This window comes from Pseudorca crassidens, chromosome X, assembly GCF_039906515.1.
Source record: "Pseudorca crassidens isolate mPseCra1 chromosome X, mPseCra1.hap1, whole genome shotgun sequence".
Classification (NCBI taxonomy): Eukaryota; Metazoa; Chordata; class Mammalia; order Artiodactyla; family Delphinidae; genus Pseudorca; species Pseudorca crassidens.
In genome coordinates this window covers 67,551,816-67,577,339 of record NC_090317.1, presented here as the reverse complement: position 1 = coordinate 67,577,339, position 25,524 = coordinate 67,551,816, and the positions used below count along the sequence as shown (strand labels likewise).

The 25,524-nt window shown below is 35.8% G+C and overlaps 1 protein-coding gene and 1 pseudogene across 11 annotated transcripts in view; one reads left to right on the top strand and one right to left on the bottom strand.

The window, feature by feature from the left end:
* Positions 1-25,524, bottom strand: part of ATRX (ATRX chromatin remodeler) — a 251,968-nt gene that overhangs the window by 66,072 nt on the left and 160,372 nt on the right. For all 11 annotated transcript variants that reach the window (XM_067723503.1, XM_067723492.1, XM_067723495.1 and 8 more), the window contains 5 exons: positions 25,201-25,376; positions 23,714-23,831; positions 17,753-17,883; positions 15,722-15,810; positions 15,418-15,590 (listed from right to left, as the gene is read on the bottom strand). In XM_067723503.1, the coding sequence (XP_067579604.1) occupies positions 15,418-15,590; positions 15,722-15,810; positions 17,753-17,883; positions 23,714-23,831; positions 25,201-25,376 (687 nt within the window). The remainder of the gene's footprint in view (positions 1-15,417; positions 15,591-15,721; positions 15,811-17,752; positions 17,884-23,713; positions 23,832-25,200; positions 25,377-25,524) is intronic.
* Positions 5,518-8,564, top strand: LOC137217260 (large ribosomal subunit protein uL16-like; annotated as a pseudogene).

The following is a 25,524-nucleotide window of genomic DNA, read 5'->3' as shown; positions in this document are numbered from 1 at the left end:
CCTTCAAGAGTCAACAAAAATTTCATCTTAGAAGAGCCTTCTTAAGAGGGTGACCCTTGGCTGTTGTCTGGGAACTTGAATGGTAAACCGTTCCCTGCACTGATTTTAAACTTTCCCTGAGAAGAAGGGATTGCTGCACCTCATCTAGGCACCTAGAAAGAAAATACCTGTTTTCGTTCTGGGAGTCTAGAATTTGGTAAGAGCCAGGCAGAAAGTGCCTATGTCACCAGTCCCCAGTAAAAACCTTGGGTACTTAGTCTCTAATGAGCTCCTCTGGTAGACAACACTTCACATAACTTGCTGCTGCCATAACTTGCTGCTGCAGAAATTAGTACATCCTGTGTGACTCCACTGCGATAGGACTCTTGGAAGGTTATGCCTGGTTTCCTCTGGACTTTGACCAATATGTGCCTTTTCCCTTTCCTGATTTTGCTTTGTACTCTTCTGTTGTAATAAACCATAGTCCTGAATATGACTATATGCTGAGTCTTATGAATCACCAAACCAGGGGGTAGCTTTGAGGAATCCTGACACGTAGCTTATCAAGCATATGCTAACTAAAATTCCTTTCTACAATTAGTCAACTGGCAAATAATCAGTGCCTTTGGGAATTTTGCAGTTCCACAGACTGAACACAACTTCAGCAATGGTTACCCAATTTAATTAAGGTAATTTATACACGGTAAAAGTGTAAGCAAATATAAAAAAAAAGCTGGCAGATAGTACAAATGTGGCAGCTAAATAAGAAGTGTAAAAGCTTAGCACAGGTGACAATTTCTGTGCAAATACAATACATTCATTCTAACTGTAATCCTGTTGGATATAATCACAACAGAGTAATCTCTAAAAAAAATAAAAAGTGACCCAGAGGGCTTCCCTGGTGGCGCAGTGGTTGAGAGTCCGCCTGCCGATGCAGGGGACACGGGTTCGTGCCCCGGTCCGGGAAGATCCCACATGCCGCGGAGAGGCTAGGCCCGTGAGCCATGGCCGCTGAGCCTGCGCGTCCGGAGCCTGTGCTCCGCAACGGGAGAGGCCACAACAGTGAGAGGCCCGTGTACCGGAAAAAAAAAAAAGAAAAGTGACCCAGAAAAATATGGGCTACTCCAGTTCATAAATATCCTGAATAAATAATTAAAACCTACAAATAGATATTTCATGCTGAATATTCTTACTTCATCATCGACATGGATTAATCATTCCTCCTGTTATAACTCTGTACTGTGTATGCATACATGACAAGTAACAGTGAACTAATAAATCAAAGCCACTTCTAAATATCCACTCTGGATATCAAAAAATGCTTACAAGGCACAAAGGAAATACAAACAAATAGAAAGCAACACTTTTACCCCTAATTTCTTCAAGCAATTTAAATATATATTTAAACACCATATTTGCAGCAAGATACACTGTAGTTTTTTTCTTATAATAACGAACTTTATTTTATTTTTTCGAACTTTATTTTATACCAGAATTCTACTACACAAGAATATTGGGAGGAGTCATTGGAAATGCAGATTATTGTTAAATGCAACTTAAAAAATACTCTCCCCATCCCATTTAGGTAGCACAGATGTTTCTATGCTTACTAAACTCACTGGTGCTATTGGAAATGCAACATATTTGCCAGTCTAGTGAAGAACACTCCCCACCAGACCAAGCACCTCTGAAGACCAGGCCCCTTTGCTTTTCCTTTGATTTCTGGTGTCAGCATATTGATATGCACCACGTATTTTTGAATCAATAGAATGACTGAAAGAATTAGGCTATAAATTCATCTATCAATCAATCAATCAATCACCATCATCAATGTCTTCAAAATGTATCCCAAAGTAAAAGACCAGCAGAACCAAAGAATCAGAGATACTTCTTACCACCTCCTAAAACTGAAACTCTTTCCTGACTCCACCCCCTTTTCAGGCTACCACCTCACCCCTTAACTCTTCTTACCTTTTCTTAAATTGAAGTGCAGTTAATTTACTATGTTGTATTAGTTTCAGATGTACAGTAAAGTGATTCAGTTACATATATATATATATTCTTTTTCTGATTCTTTTCCCTTATAGGTTATTATAAAATATTGAGTATAGCTCCCAGTGTCATACAGTAGGTCCTTGTTGATCATCTATTTTATATATAGTAGTGTGTATATGTTAATCCCAAACTAATTTATTCCTCCTCCCCTTTCCCCTTTGGTAACCATAAGTTTGTTTTCTGTCTGTGGGTCTATTTCTGTTTTGTACATAAGTTCATTTGCATCATTTTTCTTTTTTGATCTTCCACATATAAATGATATCATATGGTATTTGTCTTTCTCTTTCTGATTTACTTCACTTAGTATGATAATCTCTAGGTCCATCCATGTTGCTGCAAATGGCATTATTTCATTCTTTTTTATGGCTCAGTAATATTGCACTGTATACATATGTATGTGTGTTTATGTATACACACACACACACACACCCCCCCCCCCACATCTTCTTTATCCATTCATTTGTTGATGGACATTTAGGTTCCTTTCATGTCTTGGTTATTGTAAATAGTGCTGCAATGAACACTGGGGTGCATGTATCTTTTCAAATTATGTTTTTCTCTGGATATATGCCCAGGACTGGGATTGCAGGATCATATGGTATCTCTATTTTTTAGTTTTTTAAGGAACCTCCATCACCTCACACCAGTCAGAATGGCCATCATAAAAAAGTCTACAAATAATAAATGCTGGAGAGGGTGTGGAGAAAAAGGAACTCTCCTACACTATTGGTGGGAATGTAAATTCATACAGCCACCATGGAGAACAGTATGGAGATTCCTTAAAAAACTACACTGTAGGGCTTCCCTGGTGGTGCAGTGGTTAAGAATCCACCTGCCAATTCAGGGGACATGGGTTCAAGCCCTGGTCTGGGAAGATCCCACATGTCGCAAAGCAACAAAGCCCATGCGCTACAACTACTGAGACTGCACTCTAGAGCCCATGAGCCACAACTACTGAGCCCGCGTGCCACAACTACTGAAGCCCGCATGCCTAGAGTCTGTGCTCCACAACAAGAAAAAACACCGCAACTAGAGCCCCGCCCACTGCAACTAGAGAAAGCCTGTGTGCAGCAATGAAGACCCAACACAAACAAAAATAAATAAATAAAATTTTAAAAACCTACACTGTAGTTTTAGAAATAAAGGTAGAACATCATTAAAATATTATATGTATAAATAGTAGTACTAGTAGAATGGTAAACTCTGTAAGTGTATTTTGCACATTGATATAACCCAAGCTTCTTGAGCTGTCCCAGGCACATAGTAAGAACACAATAAACATTTGTTGAATGAATAAATATGGTATGTTAATGCTAATATTATGGTCCTATATCATATACCAAGATTCTATCACAAAAGATTATATCCATACAATAAATTATATACATTTTGTTTTTAAATTGCGTTACAATTAACATACAATATATTAGCTTCAGGTGCACCACACAGTGATTAGATGTTTTTATACAGTATGCAATGATAACCACAATAAGACCAGTTATCATCCATCACCATATTTTTCAATATTACTGACTACATTCCCTATGTGCACATTAAATGTCTGTGACTTATTAATTTTATAGCTGGAAGTTTGTACCACTTAACTCCCTTTACCTATTTCATCCATCCCCCCAAGATGCACCCCCTTCTGCCAACCACCAGTTTGCTCTAGATATCAACGAGTCTGCTCCTATTTAGTTTAGTTTGTTTGTTTTGTTTTTTACATTCCACATATAAGTTAAATCATACAGTCTTTGTTTTTCTTGGTCTGACTTATTTCACTTACCATAATACCCTGCAAGTTGATCCACGTTGCCATAAAGGCAAGATTTCATTCTTTCTTATGGCTGAGTAGTATTCCATTACACACACACACACACACACACACACACACACACCCCTTCTTTATCCATTCATCTACTGATGGACACTTACGTTGCTTCCGTATCTTGGCTACTGTAAACAGTGCTGCAATGAACATGGGAGTACACATATATTTTCAAATTAGTGTGTTTGTATTCTTCAGATAAATACCCAGAAGTGGAAATGCTGCATCATATGGCATATGGTAGTTCTACTTTTAATTTTTTGAGGAACCTCCATGGTTTTCATAATAGCTGCAACAATTAACATTCCCACCAACAGTACACAACAGTACCCTTTTCTCCACATCTTCACCAACACTTGTTGTTTCTTGCTTTTTGATAACAGCCATTCTGACAGGTGTGAGGTTGTATCTCACTGTGCTTTTGATTTGCATTCTGCTGATGATTAGTGATGTTGAAGGCCTTCCCATGTTCCTGTTGACCATCTATCTGTATGTCTTCTTTGGAAAAATGTCTATTCAGGTTCTCTGCCCAGTTTTTAATCTGGTTGTTTTTTGATATTGAGTTGTATGAGTTATTTATATATTTTGGATATCAACCCCTTATGGGATATATCACATGTAAATATATTCTCCATTTAGTCCCATTAAACAAATGGGACTACTTTGATGTAGTCCCATTTGTTTAATTTTACTTTTGTTGCCCTTGCCTGAGGAAACAGATTCAAAAAAAAATATTTCTAAGACCCATGTCAAAGAGCGTACTGCCTATATTTTCTTCTAGGAATTTTAAAGTTTAAGGTCTTACATTTAAGTCCTTAATCCACTTTGAGTTTCTTTTTGTATATGGTGTAAGAAAGTGATCCAGTTTCATTCTTTTGCATATAGCTGTCCAGTTTTCCCAACACCATTTTATTTCAAGAGACTGTCTTTTCCCCACTGTATGTTCCTTCCCCCTTTGTTGTAGATTAATTGAACATATGAGCTTCAGTTTATTTCTGAATTTGCTACTGTGTTCCATTTATCTATGTGTCAGTTTTTGTGCTGGTACTATACTGTTTTGACTACTAAAGCTTTGTAGTATAATTTCAAGTCTGGAAGCATGTTATCTCCAGCTTTGTTCTTTCTCAAGATTGCTTTGGCTATTCGGGATCTTTTCTGTTCCATACAAATTTTAGGATTGTTCTCATTCAGTCAAAAATGCCACTGGTATTTTGACAGGAATTGCATTGAATCTGTAGATGGTTTTTGGTAGTATCAACATTTTAATGATATTGACTCTCCAATACATGAGCACTAAGTATATTTCCATTATTTTTGTGTCATCTTCCATTTTGTTCCTCAATATCTCATAGTTTTCAGAGTATAGGTCCTGTGCCTTGGTTAAATTGAAACCTAGATATTTTATTCTTTTTGATGCAATTGTAAATGGGAAAGTTTTCTTAATTTCTCTTTCTGCTAGTTCATTACTAGTGTACAGAAAAGCAACAGGTTTCCGTATATTTTTTTATGCTGAAACTTTACTGAATTTATTAGTTCTAATTGTTTTTTGGTAGAGTCTTTGGGGTTTTATACATATAGTATCATGTCATCTGCAAATAGTGACAGTTTTACTGCTTCCTTTCCAATCTGGATGCTTTTTCCCTTTTTCTTGCCTAATGGCTGGGGCCAGGACTTCCAATACTGTATTGAATAAAACTAGTGAGAATCCATATCCTTGTCTTGCTCCTGATCTTAGAGGAAAAGCTTTCAGCTTTTCACCACGGAGTATATTACCTGTGGGTTTTTCATAAATGGCTTTTACTATGATGAGATACGTTCTGTCTGTACCCACTTTGTTGAAAGTTTTCATCATAAATGGATGCTGAATTTTATCAAATGCTTTTCCTGCATCTACTAAGATGATCATTTGATGTTATCCTTTGTTTTATTAATGTGGTATATCACATTGATTGATTTACAGATGTTAGACCATCCTCGTACCTCTGAGATAAATTTCATTGATCATGGTGTATGATCCTTTTAATGCATTTTAAAATTCAGTTTGCTAATATTTTGTTAAAGATGTTTGCATCTGTGTTCATCAGGGACATTAGCCTGTAGACTATTTTTTTGGTGGTGTCTTTGTCTCATTTTGGTATCAGGGTAACACTGGCCTCATAAAATGAGTTTGGAAGTGTTCCTTCCTTTTCACTTTTTTGGAAAATATATTTTGGAAAATATATTTTCTTTAAATGTTCGAGATAATTCGCCTGTGAAGCCATCTGGACCTGGACTTTTGTTTTTAAACTACAGATTCAATATTGTTACTAGTAATAGATCTATTCAGATTTTCTATTTCTTCATGATTCAGTCTTGGAAAATTGTGCATTTCTAGGTATTTATCCATTTCTCCCAGGTTGTCTAATTTGTTGACACACAATTGTTCATAGTAGTCTCTTATGATCCTTTGTATTTTGGTGGTGTTGGTTGTAACTTCTCTTCTTTCATTTCTGATTTTATTTATTTGAGCTCTCTCTCAATGGGTCTGGCTAAATATTTGATTTTGTTTATCTTTTCAAAGAAACAACACTTATTAGTTTCATTGAATTTTCCTTTTTTTTAAAGACTCAACTTCAGTTATTTCCACTCTGATCTTCATTATTTCGTTCCTTTCACAAACTTTGGGTTTTGCCTTTACTTCTTCTTCTTGTTCCTTTAAATGTACGTTTACATGGTTTATTTGACATTTTTCTTATTTCTTCTAGTAGGCCTGTACCACTATAAATTTTCCTCTTAGAACTGCTTTTGCTGCACCCCATAGATTTTGTAATGGTGTTTCCATTTTCATTTGTCTCAAAGTATTTTTTTATTTCCTCTTTCATTTCTTCGTTGATCTATTGCTTGTTTAGTAGCATGATTTTTAGCCTCCCCATATTATTGCTTTTTCCAGTTTTTTCTTGTACTTGATTTCTAGTTTCATATCACTGTGATCTGAAAAGATGCTTGATATGATTCCAATCTTCTTAAATTTATTAAGACTTGTTTTGTGACCTAACATGTGATCTATCCTGGACAATGTTCCATTTTGTGACCTAACATGATCTATCCTGGAGAATGTTCCATGTGCAATTGAAAAGAATATGTATTCTGCTGCTTTTGGATAAAATGTTCTATATTTATCTATTAAATGCATCCGGTCAAATACCAGATTTAAGGCCAGTGTTTCCTTACCGATTTAGTGCCTAGATGATCTATCCACTGATGTAAGTGGGGTATTAAAGTCTCCTATTATTACCGTATCACTGTCAATTTCTCCCTTTATTTCCATTGATACTTTCTTTATATATTTAGACACTCCTATGTTGGGTGCATGAATATTTACAAATGTTATATCCTCTTGTTTGGATTGACTCCATTTACACTATGGCATGCTCTTCCTTGTCTTTTGTTATAGTTTTTGTTTTAAAGTCTATTTTGTCTGACACGAGTATTGCCACCCCAGCATTCTTTACTTTTCAATCTGCATGGAATATCTTTTTCTATCCCCTCACTTTCAGTTTATGTGTGTCTTTAGATCTGAGGTGAGTCTCCTACAGGCAGCATATAGATGGGTCATGCTTTTTTATCCATTCAGCTACCCTATGTCTTTTGATTGGAGCATTTAGTCCATTCACATTTAAAATAATTATTGGCAGGTATATACTTATTGCCATTTTTTTTTACTTGGTTTCTGGTTGTGTTTTTAGTTCTTCTCTGTTCCAGTCTTACTCTCTTCATTTCTTCCCTTATCGTTTGATGGATTCCTTTAGTTTTATGTTTGGATCCCTTTCTCTTTATTTTTTTGTGTATCCATTGTAGGTGTTTTTGATTTGTGGTTATCATGAGGTGTGTGTATGGGTATGTATGTATGTATGTATGTGTATATACATCAACCTATATATATATACCCAATTATTTTAAGCTGACAGTCACTTTAAGTTTGAAGGCATTCTAAAAGCACTACATTTTGCTCTTTCCCTTCAGCATGCCTCTGAAAATCCTGTTGTCACCATGGGCTGCTGCCATGCCTGGTATTACTAGTATTGTAAGAACAATCTGTACCCAGAGTCTTGCTTCTGCCAAGGTGACCCTGATGCCAAGATCCACATCTTTTACCTGGGGTAGAAGAAGGCAAAAGTTCCCACTCTGTGGCTACATGGTGTCAAATGAGTATGAGCAGTTCTCCACTGGAGGCTGCCCATATTTCTGCCAACAAGTACATGGTGAAAAGCTGTGGCAAAGATGGTTTTCACATCCAAACACATCTCCACCCCTTCTACATCATCCACATCAACAAGACATTCTCCTGTGCTGAGGCTGACAAGCTCTGGGTAGGTATGTAGGGTGCCTCTGGAAAGCCCCAGGGCACAGTGGCCACAGTACACACTTGTCAAGTCATCATGTCCATCCCCACCAAGCTGAAGAACAAGGAGCATGTGGTTGAGGCCCTATACAGGGCCAAGTTCAAGTTCCCTGGCCACCAGAAGATTCACATGTCCAAGAGTGGGGATTTACTAAGTTTAAAGTCGATGAATTTGAACATGTGGTGGCAGAAAAGTGACTTAACCCAGTTGGCTGTGGGGTTAAATACATCCTTAATCACAGCCCCTTGGACAAATGGCAGGCCCTGCACTCACAAGAGCCTTGGTGTTGTTGTCCATTCCTTGCTCATGCCCACCAATAAATCCTACTTTCCTGTCTGTCAATCAATCAAAAAAAGCACTCCATTTTCACTCGCCTGTCACGTTTTATTTTTTGTTGTTATATTTTACTTCTTTTTATTTTGTGTATCCCTTAACTACTTACTTCAGTTACAGCTGATTTTTTTTACTACTTGTCTTTAAACCTTCATACTAGCTTTTTAAAGTGACTGATTCAATTCCTTTACTATATATTCTCCTTCACCAGTGATTTTTTTCCTTTCATATATTTTCTTATTTTTAGTTGTGATCTTTCCTTTTCCCCTTAAAGATAACCCTTTAATATTTCTTGTAAGGCCAGTTTATTGGTGATGAACTCCTTTCGTTTTTGCTTGTCTGAAAAACTCCTTATCTCCCCTTCAAGTCTGAATGATAACCTTGCCAGGTACAGTGTTCTTGACTGTAAGTTTTTATCCTCTCAGCACTTTAAATACATCATGGCACTCCTATCTGGCCCACAAAGTTTCTGCTTTAAAATTAGCTGATAGGCTTATGTGGTTTCGCTTGTATATGATTAGCTGTTTTTCTCTTGCTGTCTTTAAAATTCTCTTTCATTCTTAAATTTCTGCCATTTTAATTATGAGGTATCTTGGTATGGGTCTCTTTGGGTTCATCTTGTTTAGGATCTCTATGCTTCCTGTACCTGGATGTCTGTTTCCTTCCCTAGGTACGGATGATTTCCACCGTTATTTCTTCAAATAAGTTTTCTGTCCCTTTCTCTCTTCTCCTTCTGGGACCCCTACAATATAAATATTAGTATGGTTGATGTTTCACAGAGGTCCCTTAAACTCTCATTTTTAAAAATTCTTCCTTCTTGTTGCTATTCTTATGGGGTGATTTCTACTATTTTATCTACCAGATTACTTATCCCTTCTGTATCATCTCATCTGCTTCTGATTCCCTCTAGTGTATTTTTTATTTCAGTTACTGTATTGAGTTCTGATTCTTTCTTACATTTTCTAAGTCTTTGTTAAAGTTCTCACTGAGTTCCTCCAATCGTTCCCTGAGTTTGGTGAGCACGCTTATGACTGTTTCTTTGAACACTTCTATCAGGTAAACTACTTATCTGTTTCATTAGCGTTTATTTTTTTCTGGGGTTTTATTTTGTTATTTTGTTTGGACCATACTCCTCTATCTCGTTACTTTGATCTTCTTTTGTGTTTCTATAAATTAGGTGAAACAGCTACCTCCCCTGATCTTGAAGAAGAGGCCTTGTGTGGGAACATTCCCTGTGTAGACTACTTGTGCCTAGAGACTTTGCCAGGCCAGATGGGGCTGCAGTGGGCACCAGTTGGGGTTAATCCCTGGGGACCACTATGCCCGAGGCTGCCTTGGTGGGACCACAGAACCTGGAGGAGGGCCCAGTCCAGAGGTAGCCCCCTGGGAAGTACTGCACCCAAGGCTGCCTTAGGAGGATAGCTGGAGCTGGAGAGGACCTGGTCCAGGGGCAGTCCCTGAAGAGTGCTGGGCCATAGGCTGCCTTGATGGGGCGGCTGGAGCTGGAGCAGATATGGGGCAGGAGGAGTCTGGGGAGGGAACTCCAAACAATAGTGATCACCACTGCCTCCTACCCAGGCAAGGGCTCCAACAGTTCCCTGTCATTTTGGCAGAAACTCTAGGGTTAGGAAACAGATTTCCTTTACATATACTGTAGGTGCCTTTAAAGTTTTTTCACTGTGTCCCAGGGTGAGTGTGTCTGCATTTGGATCCCTCAGCAATCCATCTCCCTACTGTAGATCACTGCGAAAGAGGAGGGGTTCCCATGGATACCATGTCTCTGACTTTCCTACCAGTTTCTATGTGGTTCTTCTATTGGCAGCACCAGTTCATTCAGCCCCCAGATCTTCTTCAAGAGAAAATGCATTGTGTTTAGGTGTAGATCACTGTGCTCAGGGGAGGAGGTGAGCATAGGGTCTTCCTGTGCCGTAACCTATCCAAGTCCACTCTATGTTTGTTTTCAAATATAATGCTCACTGATAAAGCTTACTCTGAAAACACAGGCATACCTCAGAGATGTTGCAGGTTTGGTTCCAGACCATCACAATAAAGCGAATTATCACAATAAAGCGAGTCACACAAATTTTTTGGTTTCCCACTACATATAAAAGTCAGGTCTACACTATTCTGTAGTCTATTAAGTGTACAATAGCATTATGTCTTAAAAAACAATGTATATACCTTAATTTAAAAATACTTTATTACTAAACAAATGCTTGCATCGTCTCGCTGAAGCAAGTCATAATCTTTTTGCTGGTGGAGGGTCTTGCCTCCATGTTGCTGGCTGCTGACTGGTCAGGGTGGTGGCTGCTGATGACTGGGGTGGCTGTGGCAATTTCTTAACATAAGACAACAATGAAGTTTGCTGAATCGATAATGGCTCTTCCTTTCACGAACGATCTCTCTGTAGCATGCAATGCTGTGTGACAGCATTTTACCCACAGTAGAATTTCTTTCAAAATGGGAGTCAATCTTCTCACACCCTGCAATGGATTTATCAACTAAGTTTATGAAATGTTCTAAATCCTCTGTTGTCATTTCCACCATCTTCACAGCATCTTCGCCAGGAGCAGATTCCATCTCAAGAAACCACTCTCTTTGCTCATCCATAAGAAGCAACTCTTCATCCATTAAAGTTTTATCATGAGATTGCAGCAATTCAGTCACATCTTCAGGCTCTTCTAATTCTAGTTCTCTTGCTATTTCCACCACATCAGCAGTGACTTCCTACCCTGAAGACTTGAACCCCTCAAAGTCATCCATGAGGGTTGGAATTCACTTCTTCCCAACTCCTGTTAATGTTGATATTTTGACCTCTTCCCATGAATCATGAATGTTCTTAATGATACCTAGAATGGTGAATCCTTTCCAGGAGGTTTTCAATTGACTCTTCCCAGATCCATCAGTGGAATCACTGTCTATGGAAGCTATAGCCTTACAAAGTGTACTTCTTAAATAATAAGACTTGAGAGTTGAAATGACTCCTTGATCCATAGGCTGCAGAATGGATGTTGTGTTAGCAGGCTTGAAAACAACATTAATCTCGTTTTACATCTCCATCAGAGCTCTTGGGTGACCAAGAGCAGTAATATTTTAGAATTACTGTCAATGAGGAGAAATATTTTGAAAGGAATCTTTTTTTTTTTCTGACCAGTCGGTCTCAACAGTGAGCTTAAAACACTCAGTAAACCATGCTGTAAACAGATGTGAGGCCATCCAGGCTTTGTTGTTCCATTTATAGAGCACAGGCAGAGCAGATTTAGCATAATTCTTAAGGGCCCTGGGATTTTCCAAATGGTAAATGAGCAGTGGCTTCAACTTGAAGTCACCAACTACATTAGCTCCTAATAAGAGACTTAGCCTGTTCTTTGAAGCTTCAAAGCTAGGCATCGACTTCTCTCCAGCTATGAAAGCCCTAGATGGCATCTTCTTCCAATAGAAGGCTGTTTTGTCTACACTGAAAACCTGTTGTTTAGTGTAGCCACCTTCATGAAATACCTTAGCTAGATTCCTCTGGATGACGTGCTGCAGCTTCTACATCACCACATGCTGCTTCACCTTGCACTTTTATGTTATGGAGATGGCTTCTTTCCTTAAACCTCATGGAACCAACCTCCGTTAGCTTCAAACTTTTCTTCTGCAGCTTCCCCACCTCTCTCAGCCTTCATACAACTGAAGAGAGCTAAGCCTTACTCTGGATTAGGCTTTGGCTTACGAGAATGTCGTGGTTGGTTTGATCTTCTATCCAGACCACAACAACTTTCTCCATTATCAGAAATAAGGCTGTTTCACTTTCTTATCATTTGTGTGTTCACTGGAATAGCACTTTTAATTTCCTTCAAGAACTTTTCCTTTGAATTCACAACTTGGCTAACTGTTCGGCAAAGAGGCCTAGTTTTGGCCTATCTTGGCTTTTGACATGCCTTCTTCACTAAGCTTAATCATTTCTAGCTTTTGATTTAAAGTGAGAGACAAGCAAGTCTTCCTTTCACTTGAATACTTAGAGGCCACTGTAGTGCTATTAATTGGCCTGATTTCAATACTGTGTGTCTTAGGGGATAGGGAGGCCTGAGGAGAGGGAGAGAGACAAGGGAAAGGCCAGTCGGTGGATCAGTCAGAACCCACACAACACAAAATTTATCAATTAAGTTGCCTGTCTAACATGGGTGTAGTTCATGGCTCCCCAAAACAATTACAATAGTAACATCAAATATGACTGATCACAGATCACCATAACAAACATAATAATAACAAAAAAGTTTCGAATACTGTGAGAATTACAAAATGTGACACACAGATATGGAGTGAGCAATTGCTGTTGGAAAAATGGTGCTGATAGACTTGCTTAACACAGGGTTGCCAGAAACCTTCAATTTGTGAAAAACACAGTATCTGTGAAGTGCAATAAAACAAGGTATGCTTATGCTGAAATAATAAATCAAATATTTTGAAGTAGTTAATATACAGTCATTTCCTCATCATAAGATGTCCTAATACGATACTAAACTAAAACACAGAGATGTGGATGCTGTAAGGTAAACGTAAATGACTTATTCAAGGTGTTGCTTCTCAAAAAGTTCAGAAAGCTACCGCAAAAGAATTAAGCATAAACTCTTTGAAGTGAAAGTGAAGTATGCAGTGAAAATCATAGCTCAGTTATAGCCATCTACTTATTTAATATCCATTTCAATTTCCAGGTGCAACATTTTGGCTCTCTAATACTTCCTATTTAGGTTTTCTTACATTTACTATAAGAAAGTGATTTGCAAGGGGAATTCCCTGGCGATCCAGCGGTTAGGACTCGGAGCTTTCACTGCCGGGTCCCAGGCTGGATCTCTGGTCAGGGAACTAAGATCCCACAAGCCACGCAGCACAGCGAAAAAAAAAAAAAAGAAAAAGTGATTTATTTTTAACACTTACATAGTACCAGGTATATATGATCATGTATTATGATCTACTCAGCCTTATATAGAGTTAATCTAGATGTAAAGAACAAAAATAGATTTTTATCATCTATTTGTTCTAGAAAATGTTTCTGATCAACTATACATGTAGATAGCTACAATAAATAAAAAATATATCCATCTATGAATGACTTCTATTTGATTGCACAGAGCTAAAATGAAACAAACACAATAGAAAAGTAGGCAAAGTTTGTCATTTGGAACCCACAGCCTTCCCTGTCTGCTTTTAAGTTCATAACATGTAGCAACCTACTCTCTTCTCCAGTTCTTTTCAAATTTTTTCATATTATGGCATATATGGAAAGCAATAGTACTTACAATAGCACACCAGGAAAACTGGAAGATGCTATTCATTTCTGAAGGTGACCCAGCTGCATAAGACCCCATCTACAGTTCCAAGTGATGAACACATCAATACCTCAGCATACTTTTATGTAATCCATTTAGAGCACAGTATGAGACACACTGGTTAGTCTACTCTCTCTTTTCTCTTAACCATAAGTTATGAGAAAAAATTAAGAATATTTTAAGAAAATCATTCCCAGGAACACATAAACTTTAAGCTATTTATTTCTAATTACGAGATGAGAGACTGAGGAGAACTTAAGTGAAAATGCAGGTCAGGAGACCAGGGGAGGAGATAACAGGAGCTTCCCACTACCTTAAATTAAACTATAACCATTCCTTTACTATTCTTAGAAAAGCATACTTTAAATCTAGTTGGAAGATGAATGCTGATAATAAACTGCCTTTATGGGGTAACAGGAGAGAAAAACAAGAAAAGAAATTTTGTAGTTTAAGTTTTACTATTCCCCTGATTTCTAGGAGAAGTAAGCCAGGGTCTGTGGTTAGGCTGCCATCTGTCTATTTCAAGGAGATACTGAAGAGAGAAATGTTTATCAAGGAATCACCAAATTTGTTCAGCTGCAGGCCTGAGACCAGCTAAGCTCGTCTGTGCACAGGATCATTCACCTAGCTGGCATTCACATCTCATCTCAGATGGTCTCTACTGCTTTGCTCCATGATTCCCAAATGCCACATATTTAGAGTTACTTACACTGTTCTGTTTTCAGATATTTGATATTTCAAATATTCAGATATCTGTTCCCAGCACTGGAGTTCCTAAACACCCAGTCAGGCTGCACTAGGAGTATACAGAGCCTGAACACTAAACCTTCAAATGTAGATATGAGTAAAGATAACTTTAGCCATTGGGAAGTTCAATGGAAGACTTTCACTGAGTATACACTCATGCACAAGAGAAAGAAAGAAAGAGAAAGCGAAACATATGACAAACTGTACCTGACACAGGGGAAACCTAGAGACAATAAATATAGATTATGAAGAATTAAAAAGGAAAAAGACTAAACCAATGAAACTAGTTTTACTGTATAAAATGAATTGTAATCATAGTTTATCATCTGAAATGCTTCCACTTATTTATATAGTAGTTAAGTGATATTACCCTGGTGGGTTGGAAATGGGCTATATCTAGGTCTGAATCCCACTTCTACCAATCATTTATAAAAATAAAGATAACAGCATTGCGAGGCTGCTCAAGAATTAAGTTAGCTAACACATGGAGTGAAAATAATACAGAGTTTAGGCATATACATGTAAATAAATGTTAGTTTTTCTTTTTTCCCTTCCTCTTAAATACCAGAGAGAGCACAATGGCTTGCTTGTAATTCAACATTCATCAAATATTTGTTATTACTTGTATCTGATTATCCTAGATGCTTACCAACTGAGGAAAGATATTCCTTTGAGCCAACCAGTGAGGATAATTAATAACTGAAAAAAGCACTGACATTACAATGACATGATATTTTCTAAATCAATGTTCCATGATAAACATAACATTAATCAGACTCACTTTCTTCCAGCTTTAAAGAAACTGAGGGATTGTTTCCTGTTTCATCCACATTTCCTTCACCACCTCCTCGAGATCTTGAATTCCAGACTTTAATCACTTCAACATCATTGTCACTGCCACTTCCACTTGAGCTACTATCTTTTTTCCCCTTTTTCCCCTTTGTTTTCTTCTTTCTAAAAAAAAAAGAACAAATTCAAAGTATTAGGAAAACACAGGAAAGATACAAGTGCCAATTATTAGAGGATGATCAGCAAGTAGGGATTTTAAACATGTCAACACAGGGCACAAAAAGTATTCAATTTACTTTGTATAATCATCAGAGCTTAAACTCATGGAGGTTTCTTCAGAATCTGAAGCTATAAATTCATCCATACTGTCTTCATCAAAATATCCCTAGAGAAAAAAAAAAGATGAATGTTTTAAGAATTTATATCAATTTATACTGGAAATTATAATAATGTTTATTTCATTTAAGGATAAGTTAATTGTTATGAGATAAGGAAGAACTGAAGAACTATCATAGATTAGAAAAAATAAAGGAGACGTCACAGATATGAATAATAAACAAAATGTGAAATCTTGGATTGAATCAAGGAAAAGAAAAAGGATGTAAGTACAAAAACTGATGAAATCCAATTAATGTCTATTGTTTAGTTAATAGTACTAACCCAATGTTAATTTCTTAATTTTGACCATTTTACTATGGTTATGCAAGATGTTAATCTATGACAAAGGAGGCAAGAATATACAATGGAGAAAAGACAGCCTCTTCAATAAGTAGTGCTGGGAGAACTGTACAGATACATGTAAAAGAATGAAATTACAACACTCTCTAACACCATACACAAAAGATAAACTCAAATGGATTTAAGACTTAAGTGTAAGGCCAGATACTATAAAAATTCTTAGAGGAAAACATAGGCAGAACACTCTGACATAAATCACAGCAAGATCTTCTTTGACCCACCTCCTACAGTAATGAAAATAAAAACAAAAATAAACAAATGAGATCTAATGAACTTAAAACCTTTTGCACAGCACAGGAAACCATACACGAAACAGAAAGACAATCCACAAAATGGGAGAAAATATTTGCAAACGAAGAGACTGACAAGGGATTAATCCCCAAAATATACAAACAGCTCATGCAGCTCAATATCAAAAAAACAAACAAACCAATCAAAAAATGCATGGAAAAAAAAAAGCATGGAAGATCTAAATAGACATTTCTCCAAAGAACACATACAGATGGTCAAAAGGCACATGAATATATGTTCAACATCACTAATTATTAGATAAATGCAAATCAAAACTACAGTGAGGTATCGCCTCACACTAGTCAGAATGGCCATCATCAAAAAATCTACAAACAATAAAGACTGAAGAGGGTGTGGAGAAAAGGGAACCCCCTTCTACACTGTTGGTGGGAATGTAAACTGGTACAGCCACTATGGAGAACAGTATGGAGGTTCCTTAAAAAACTAAAAATAGAGCTACCATATGAGCCAGCAATCCCACTCCTGGGTATATACCTGAAGAAAACCATAATTCAAAAAGATACATGAATCCCAATGTTTACTGCAGCACTATTTACAATAGCCAGGACATGGAAGCAACCTAAACGTCCATCGACAGGCGAATGGAAAAAGAAGATGTGACACATATATACAATGGAATATTACTCAGCCATAAAGAAGAATGAAACAATGCCATTTGCAGCAACCTGGATGGACCTAGATTGTCATACTGAGTAAAGTAAGTTAGAGGACATATATCACATGATATCACTTATATGTGGAATCTAAAAACAGGGTACAAATGAACTTATTTACAAAACAGAAATAGAGTTACAGATATAGAAAACAATCTTATGGTTACCATGGGGAAGGGTGGGGAGGGATAAATTGGGAGATTGGGATTGACATATACACACTACTATATATAAAACAGATAGCTAATAAGGACTTGCTGCATAGCACAGGGAACTCTACTCAGTACTCTGTAATGACCTATATGGTAAAAGAATCTAAAAAAGAGTGGATATCTGTATACATATAACTGATTCATTTTGCTGTACACCTGAAACTAATACAACAGTGTAAATCAGCTATATTTCAATAAAATCTTTAAAAAAGATTAACATTTAACACTCCTTCCATAATCACAATGCATTCAAACATATAGTAATTAACTAGAAATAAAATAAGTTGAATTACTGTACCAAAAAGAAAAAAATTTTTGAATATACAGTACGTCTATACAGATCAACCTTTTTCCTAAAGTTATTCTGCTTCCGACAGATACCTTTTGATCAACTTTAGGTTAGTTGATTTACCTTATTTTCTTTGCTAATGTAGTCCAGCTGTAAACACCAAGGATGAGTCCAGATTCTACTTAACATCTGAAAATCTTGGAAAAGTTTTGCACCTGCCTTTCCTCTTCCACCTTCACTGCTATTACCTACACCTGATCAAAAGAAAAAAAGAGTTAATGTTAAGACATAAGAATTCTCTAATTCATCCAAGGTGTTTCTAAATTAGGGCCTTAACTTTATCTGTGCCTCGGACTCCTTTGCCCATGTAGAGAATCTTATAGGCCCTCTTTCTCAGAAAATTTCAAAACATATAAAATAAATAGGATAACAAAAGAAACCCATTATACAGAAATTATCAAGATGTTTAAAAACAAACTTTTGATATAGTGGTATGTGTACCTTATTAATGCATTAAATAACAAACTACAGCAGTAATTTTAACAACTGCCTGAAATTCTGAAGCATTGATAAAGGTAAATTTGAGATATCGGTAATGACAATAATATATAGAAATATTTCTGATTTCTATTGGTAACAAAGTCACAATTAACACTAATACTACTTTGGTTTGTTGCCTATATTAATAATTGGAAAAATGCTGTATTTTTGATAGAGGTTAGTGAAAACGTAATTTTTTTCTTATTCAGGTTTTTCTTATTCAGGTCCTAGATTCTAACCATAGACCCTAGATGACAAACTTCTGCTTTAGATAAAGCCACTCTCTGTATACAGTATTTTAGCAACTCTCTCCAATTATTCTTACACCAAAAAAACTACTTCTAAAACTTATATTTTTCCTGTTGAAAAAAATAGATTTCTTTTGCCCAGAGTAATTTCAACAAAATTATATTTTTCATATGAAAATGAAGTGAAAATTAAATGAATGCACATTTCATTAATATGACAAAATCATCAAGAGGGTAAAACAGAAGAACAAAGCTGACTTTTTTTTTTACTAAATTTATTTTTGGCTGTATTGGGTCTCCGTTGCTGCGCACGGGCTTTCTCTAGTTGCAGCAAGCGGGGCCTACTCTTCATTGCAGTGCACAGGCTTCCATTGTGGCAGCTTCTCTTGTTGTGGAGAATGGGCTCTAGGCGCACGGGCTCCAATAGCTGTGGTACGTAGACTCAGTAGTTGTGGCTCACGGGGTCTAGAGCGCAGGCTCAGTAGTTGTGGCGCATGGGCTTAGTTGCTCCGTGGCATGCTGGACCTTCCCTGACCAGGGCTCAAACCCGTGTCCCCTGCATTGGCAGGTGGATTCTTAACCACTGCACCACCAGGGAAGCCCAAAGCTGACTTTTTTAAAAAACAGCATTTAAGCAATAACATTTTTCTGTCCACAGTTTTAAAAGATGTAAATTCACTGATAATTAATGTCTTGTCTCCATGAGGGACAAGAGTATATTCAGTAATGATATGAAATATGAATAAAAATGCATAAAAGCCTGATACTGATTATTTTGCCTGATAGAGGTATTTCCACTGTGTATGACAGAAATCATTGCTGTGAAAATGAGGCACCTAATTACTTGATATACAACTGTTCATAGCATTCCCTTATAATTCTTTTATTTCTGTAAGGTCAGTAGTAATGCTCTTTCATTCTTGATTTTAGTTATTTGTATCTGCTCTATTTATTACTTTGTAAGTACAACTAAAGAGTTATCAATTATCTTGATTATTTCAAAAAACCAAGTTTTGGTTTCAATAATTTTCTCTACTGTTTTCCTTTTCTCCTTTATACTTATTTCTGATTAGTCTTCATTATCTCCTTCCTTCTTGCTTTGGGTTCAGTTTGCTCTTATTTTAGTTTCTTAAGGTAGAAAGTTAGTTATAAATTTGAGATCTTCTTTCTTGATATAGGCATTTACAGCCATAAACTTCCCTGGAAGCATTGCTTTACCTGCATCCCCTATTTTAGTATCTTATGTTTTCATTTTCATTTACCTCTAAATGTTTTCTAATTTCCTTTGTGATTTCTTGTTTTGACTCACTGGTTACTTAAGAGCATGTTATTTACACATATTTGTGAATTTTCTCACTTTCCTTCAGTTATTGGTTTGTAATTTCATTCTAATGTGGTTAAAGAAAATATTTTGTGTGGATTTTATCCTTTTATATTAAATGAGGCTTGTGTTATGCTCTAAAATATGGTCTATCTTGGAGAATGTTCCATGTGCACTCGAGAAGAATGTGTATTCTGCTCCTATTGGACAGACTGTTCTACAGATGCCAGTTAGGCCTAGTTGATTCATAAGTGTTTTTCAAGTCTTCTATTTCCTTGCTGATCTTCTGCCTAGCTGTTCTATCCAATATTGAAAGCCTTATGAGTTTTTTAAATTAATGTGAAGAAATGAGAGATTTCAAAAAAAAGTAAGCTAAACAACTACCATTTATTCTCCAAGAAAGGCTAATTAAAAAGTCAATTTTTATTTTGGTGGGTGGGAACTACTCTTGTATATACCATAAACATCTTCTATTATAAAAAAATTTCATAAGACTTTTAAGCCTAACTGGCTAGTGTAGAATGTTAAAGGGGAAAAACTGAAGTCTCCTCTACCTACAGTACTGATATGTGTTAGAGTTGTTATTCTTTGTGAGGAATGGGAACCACATTAAAAAGAATATATTAATAAGTTAGCCAAATAAACATCCACAGAAAAATGTTCTCTATACAAAAGAGAATTGACAATTATTATTGAATCATTCTATCCTAAAAAAAAAAGTTTTGACGCCAAATGGCTTTATTTGGAAATACAAGCACAAAAAAGGGCAAGTAAATACATAATGACAAGCGAGTCTTCCTTTCACTTGAACACTTAAGAAGCTGAGGTATGCCTGTATCTTGTTCTGGCTTTGATTTACATTTCCCTGATGGCCAATCATACTGAGCATCAGTTAGAGCAGTGATACTCAAGCAGAGGGTACATCAAAATCACCTAGAGGGCTTATAAAAATGCAGCTGCCTGAGCCCTACTCCAGAACCACTGACTCAACCTCTAATGTGTGGCACTTAGACCCATTCATTTTTAGAGACAAAAGGATATTACTGTTCTCTATTTCTAAGAGTACAGTTCAGTGGCATTAAGTATAACTGAAATGTTGTGCAACCATCAGCACTCTCCATTTCTAAGACTTTTTTCCATCATCCTAAACAGAAACTCTGTATCCATTAAATGAATCTGACTATTCCAGTCACCTCTAAGTGTAATCACACAGGATTCGTCCTTTTGTGTCTGGCTTATTTCATTTAACATGATGTCTTCAGGATCCATTCATGTCAGGATTTCTTTCTAGACTGTAATATTCCATTGTTTGCATATATCATATTTTGTTCATCTATTCATTACTTGATGAAGACTTGGATTGCTTCCATCTTTTTGGCTATTATGAAATAATGCTATGTAAACATGAATGGGTAAGTATCTATTAGAGTTCTTGCTTTCAATTATTTTGAAAGTGGAATCCTACCTAGAAGTGGAATTGCTGGATCATATGGTAACTCTCTGTTTAACTCTTTGAGGAACTGCCACACTACTTTCTCCACAGGAGCTGTACCATTTTATATTCCTAGCAGCAATGCACCAGGGTTCTAGTTTTTCCTTATCATTGCCAACACTTATTATCTTTCTTTATCTGATAGTCATCCTATTGGGTGTGAAGTGGTATCTCTTGGTTTCAATTTACATTTCCTGAATAACTAATGATGATGTAGAGCATCTTTTAATGTGCTTATCAGTCATTTGTATATCTTTTTTGGAGAAATGTCTATTGAAAACTTTGCCCATTTTTGAATTGGCTTGTTTGGTTTTTCGTTGTTGTTGTTAGGTTGTAAGAGTTCTTTATATATTCTGGATATTATCCCCCTTTTAGGAAAGTGACTTACAAATATTTTCTTCCAATTTGTGGACTGTCTTTTTATGTGCTCCATTTTTGCATTCCTTAAGACAGTGTATGGATTTTAATACTGATTTAAGCTTAAAATCAGGCTGTTTGAAAACTAAGTATTCACACTTGTAAAACCTAAAGTTGTTTACCGAAGGCAGAGGCTTACATGTAAATATAAACTTCTGACACTTGATGGTAAAAAGGAAGACTGCAGGATTGTACTTTTTAGAGAACAAAGGAAAATTAAGAGGATGTTAATTTTCTTGAAATTCATTAAATTTAGCCTCTCATGACTTTAATTCTGTAAATATTAAATATATTATAAATTATCACTACTAAAATTAACATCAAATTGTTGCTAGTATCAAAAGCAAAATGTATGTGAACTTTTAAAAGCCAAGTCAAATATAAAAAGAGTCATATATAGAAACAAAAGAATTTCTGGAATATGTAACAGAAAAAATACCAAACATTTTAAATGCAAGTGAGATAGGTGAATGACATTTTGGGAGAAACACTTTGATGGTTTGTAGTGAGAATCAAGATAAAGTAACCTTTAATATAATCCATTTAGCCTTTTATGGCTATTAACTCAGGTTAACTTTAAGGAAAATAAAACATCACATTTAGCAGGGGGAAAACCCAAGACATTCTCATGACTGAAAGATTCATGGCATCAGATAATAATTTAGCAATTATACCTTTCTGAGTTTAGAAGCGTTGGCAATTAGTACTTTAGATATATACTCCTATCAAGTGAAGTCACAAAGAATGAGGTCCCTTTAATTCTTAAATACTGCATTGCTCTCAAAAAGAGTACATTTTAATATCTATATATGAGCTATTAACATTTTGCTGTTGGTTATTAGAGACAACTGATTCTTTAATAATTGAAAACATCTAGTACATTCCTCACAATAAAACAAAATTTCAAATGGAGAAAATATTAAATGACCAAATTTAGTACCCTTTATTACTCAGAGATTAATGAAAGATAGGTCTGATAATCCCTCTCTTTCTCTCTCTCATTGGAATTTCTACATTTGGTTACTTAATCATGTCTGCAATTTTTGTCATTCAAAACAGAATGGTACTGATACAATAAATCTAATAGCTTATGATTACTATACAAATGAAACTGTATGCCTTGCTGGAAATGATCTCCTTCCAAAAGTCAGTCAGAAAATTGTTTTTATAATATAGCAAAACAACATTTCTATAAAATACAAACATTCAAATCCTCTTTTCCCCAAAGCAGAACAACTGTTGAGGACTATCATCATTATTCTACTTTCTAAAATGCACTGCTGTCACAAAGAGTATTACTTTAACTATTGATAGGATAGGAAGTATCATTCTAATATGTGTGTATACACCTCCACCCTCCATTATTTTTTGATCAACTATTGTATCCACAATGGCTGAAGGGTGCCTTCTAACCTGTAGCTCCTAAATAAATCTGGCACATCACCTGAGGAAAGGTACCAGAATAAAGTGACTAACAAGTAAAAAAAAATCACTCCAGACCAAACAGAAACTAAAGTTTTGCTCTGTGAACAGTGACAACCTTGGGCACACAGACACACACAAACACAAGAGTTTACTGATGATGAAACAATATCTGTTCATTGTATTTTTAAAAAGCACATAGAAAATAGTACAAAATAAAGTTCTGCATAATGTCATCACCCAGAAAATAACCTATTATTAACATTTTTGTGTATTTTAGGCATTTGTGCATATTTTTACTGTTAACATTGGGACATAATGTGTGTGCTGCTTTGTATTTTGCCTTTTTTTCCCTTCAAACTTTGTCAATTTGATACCTAAGAAATGATTTCATAAATTTGATTTACAGGTTTTTTATTATTAATGTGGTTGGATATTTTTTAATAATACACCGGAATTTTATTTATCTTGGATATTAGTTTTTTTAATTAGAAATATTTTGTGCTTTTACAATATAAACATACCCATTTTATGCAAATGCAAAATTGCAAAAGAACAACTGACATGGTGAAATTATCAAGACAGCATTCTTCAGAAAAAGAATGCTTTAAGAGAGAAAACAATAAGCTAAGTGTATTTGTTACCTGTCAAGTGATCTAAGTAGTACTGATAGAGTTTGCACTGAATAGGAGTCATTCTCACAGCTAACACATATTCATGTTTTGGAGGCAAGAACTTTGTTAATGCTGTATAATCTTTCCTCTGCAATTAATAAAAAGAGAATGAAAATTAGTTAAATATATGACAGTAACTAACTGTTCTAAGAATTATCATTGCTTGCAACTAAAAAAATGTACATAAATAAATAGGTACCAGACATATAAGAAAACATTTACTTAAACATATTTACCCTCTTTAATCACACAATGATCCCATATAATTGTAGTTAATGTATTTCATGTGACTATACAATATGACGCACTGGTAAAAAGATACTGCAACACACCAGGCAGGTTTTAAATTGAAGTGGCCATATTACCAAGTGAGCAATTTAGGTTTTCAAATGGTCTCCTCTATATAGAAAAAAAGAAAAGAAAAAAAGGTGGGGAGGGGATATAGTAGGTAGTGCTAGCAAAAAGACTTGCTTTAATCATACAGTAAAACCGTTGAATCAAAGTTTGATGCAGTCTGGGTTATCCTTTGGGTAAGATGTGCCAACATGCCAGAGGATAACACATAATGTCAGGGGAATGTTTGCCCAACTGAGAAAACAAGCCAAGTATAGGCACTCTTGAAACCATTTAACATAGGAACAGGAAAGAAAGAACACTAATGTGCTAGATACAAATGACTACCTAAACAAGAAAAACGCTGCCTAAGTAGCAGCAGTAATACAGAAATACAGTACCTGCTAGTACCTCTGGCTAACCTGAACAAACAGGATGATTTCACCTTACGTAACGGTAGTATATTCAGTCAAAATGATAGCCTGTCTCATCTGTTACATCTTTTTTGCTACCATTAATATCTAGTGTCTTAAGAAAAATACAGAACTAAGATAAAATGCAGACTGACCAACTGGTCAGTCTCTACATACTTATCTACTCATTTTAACAAAGGTTTACTGAAGATCCATGTGTAAACAACACTATTAGCCCATTAAGGTTACTGTATGTACTTGGAATTAATAAAACTGTTTCTTCAGGATTACATTAATATGGCTTCACTCATAATTCATAATTGCCTTTCCTAAAACCATTTCAAACAAATGAGGCTTGGAATACTATACTATAGAATTAGGTGAGCACAGAAATTTCTTAATCATAATAGCTGTGTTCCTTTTACATGCTCCCTATCTTAAGGATGAGAAAATCTAAACATGAACATATTAACACATGAAGTTATACGCCCAGCAAATGAATTAATCAATTATGTTCTAAACCTCTCAAGGCAATTTTTTTAAAGTTCAATGCTGCATAAACTTTGGAAGAGACTGCAAAGAGATTTAACTATAAAACTATTGATACATGCTGAAAGGAGAAAGAAAACACAAAGTTTGAATTCAGAAAACATTTTGAGATTGCAATATACCAAAGTAACAATATTTTATTACTGTGGAATGTACTTGTACCTGAACACATCCAGCTAACATTTCATAGAGAATGTGAGCACGTTTTTTCATTACTCTGACATCTACCATGGTAGAATCTGCACACTGACCATTTTGGATTGGATTTATAAATCGATTCCTGAACTCCTTAATGGATCCAAGCAAATTTTCTTTGATAAAGTTAACCATGCAATGATCTAAGAAAGAAGATATTAGTTCATTAACAACAGTAATGGCTAAAAGAACTGAGAACAATTCTCTGATAAAATGCTCGTGTCTAAAAGGCATGCCATGGAAGCATTACAATTAAGCTACAAAGAAAGAACACCAAACTGAGTGTAGACT